We start from the raw sequence: 2,110 nt of genomic DNA on the forward strand, positions 1-2,110 counted from the left end.
GCAAGCACACTAGCACTTATGCTAAGATCTTATTCGCATGGCTACATAACATTTTCCTTCCTTCTCAAAGTTTGGAAACATCATATCTTATGGATAATCATATAAAAATCTTATAAATTTAATTTCGACGGTGGTTTTACAATCCTACCTGAGCGAGTTGTTACTGACATATCAACTTTGTCCTTCTCCGGTGATTCTATTTGTTTCCTCATAGACATATTAACGGGTGAGCGCACTTCTACATTCTTGTCATCCAATCTCTTACTCACTAGATCTTTATTTGCCGTAGAATCCACCCTAACATGGGTAGTTGTAGTATCTATTGGACTACCTGCTTCTTTAGTCTTAATATCTATCGGTTCAGGAATCATATATCGGGTACTTGTACTACCCATGTGAGTTACACCCCCGTTTTTGTTATTTGCGTCAGTTATGCCGGTACTCAGTCCCCCCCTTATTCGCACGTAAGTCGTTAGCATGCACCAATTTTACTCCTTCAGCTACTTGGACCAAATAAGTACAATAACTAAGGACTCGTATGATTGTACCTTGTTGCCATATTTTGGACTGAATATTCTTAACGAATACCGATTGGTTTAACACATACAGTTGTGTGTTTCCTTTAGACTGACACTGATTCTTGAATTGTTGTTTGCAACAGGATGGTTTAATCAGGTCAAACCTAGTTCTTGGTCGCATTTTAAAGAAACCTTGCGCAGGGGATATCCCCGTTGTACTGGATGGTGTGACCCTGTAAGTGAACAGCCAACTAAACAAACTAGAGAGTATTACTTCTTTACTCAACATCTTTCCCCTCTCACTTGACAAAATTTTATCCAGACCTTTCTTTACTGTTTGTACTCCGCGTTCTACCATACCATTACTCTGCGGATGATACGGAGGTGATTTGATTGGAGTGATACCATTGGCTTGGCAAAATGAAATAAATTCTATAGAATTGAAAGGTGGTCCATTGTCTGATACTAGTTCTAATGGTAATCCAAAAACAGAGAAAATTTCCTTTAATTTTAATATCGTCTCTGTTGCATTTGTTCGTTCGGTCATTATTTTAACCTCTAACCATTTAGATCGACTGTCAACCAAAATCAAAAAAGTATACCCATACTTGTGAAAGAAATCAATGTGCACTCTGTGAAAATTAGTAGTAGCTGTGGGCCATGAGACCAGAGCACTAGTGTTAGAAAAGTTTCGCCTTCGTTGACAAACTTCACATGCTGAAATGAACTTTTCAATTGCGTCATCTATCCCCGGCCACCAACAATACGCTCGCATAAGCATTTTAGTTCGAACTATTCCCCCATGCTGTTCATGAAACAAATTCAAGACTTTACTTCTTAACGCTATTGGAATTACAACCTTCGTACCCACTAATAGACAATTACCTTCTACCGAGAGTTCATGACGTTTTTGATAATACGCTTTGAGGTTTTGATCAGTAATCTCCTTTGGCCATCCTATTAGCGTTAGTTCGACGGCTTTGGCGAGTATTGTATCTTTCCTAGTTGCGGTTGCAATTTCGTCTGCATCGAGCGGTATACAATTAGTTGCACTAAATGAGTACAAAAACCCTGCGACTTCTGTTCCTGACGGTAGCGGTAATCTGGACAGTCCGTCTGCATTTGCGACCATCTTACTCGGTTTATACTCTATTTCATAATCATATGCCGATAGTGCTAAAGCCCAGCGAGTAATACGTGCGGCTGCCGTCACTGGAATGCCTCTATTTCGACCAAAAATAAACTGTAAAGGTTGATGATCCGTCTGTAATGTTGTAACGAAGCCGCTTTGCTCTCCCCGGTTCTGGTCTCCGGATTTCGGACGGGATTCCGAAATCCGTTTATGCTTCGCGGAACTTAATCAGACGCGCGGTTCTGACTAATCGGTCGGAAGAGCTAGCGTTCTTTTGGTCGGTGTTTGACGTGCTGTGTATCGGAAAAAAGGGATCCTCCGTTCCTCCTACTTGCCGAATATGCTCAGCTCCAGGGCCGTCGGGAGGAAAGGAGGACAAGATCTTAATTACTCAGTAGAATCAATCGCTTGGGAGGATCGGAAATAAATCGGACAGGTGTTTAAAGGCAAAATCGACGTG

At 41.2% G+C, this 2,110-nt stretch overlaps 1 protein-coding gene across 1 annotated transcript; it reads right to left on the reverse strand.

Annotated features, from left to right (window-relative positions):
• Positions 1-426: 426 nt before the first annotated feature.
• Positions 427-1,650, reverse strand: LOC105555884 (uncharacterized protein K02A2.6-like). Its single transcript, XM_012002925.1, has one exon. The coding sequence runs from the start codon at positions 1,648-1,650 to the stop codon at positions 427-429; it is 1,224 nt and encodes a 407-aa protein (XP_011858315.1).
• Positions 1,651-2,110: the final 460 nt, after the last annotated feature.

Source organism: Vollenhovia emeryi, unplaced genomic scaffold, assembly GCF_000949405.1.
Source record: "Vollenhovia emeryi isolate VEMERY1.0 unplaced genomic scaffold, V.emery_V1.0 DF940587.1, whole genome shotgun sequence".
In the NCBI taxonomy this organism is placed as follows: domain Eukaryota; kingdom Metazoa; phylum Arthropoda; class Insecta; order Hymenoptera; family Formicidae; genus Vollenhovia; species Vollenhovia emeryi.

Coding starts and splice junctions, on each gene's coding strand:
- LOC105555884 (XM_012002925.1), bottom strand. CDS start 1,650: ATGGTCGCAAATGCAGACGGACTGTCCAGATTACCGCTACCGTCAGGA.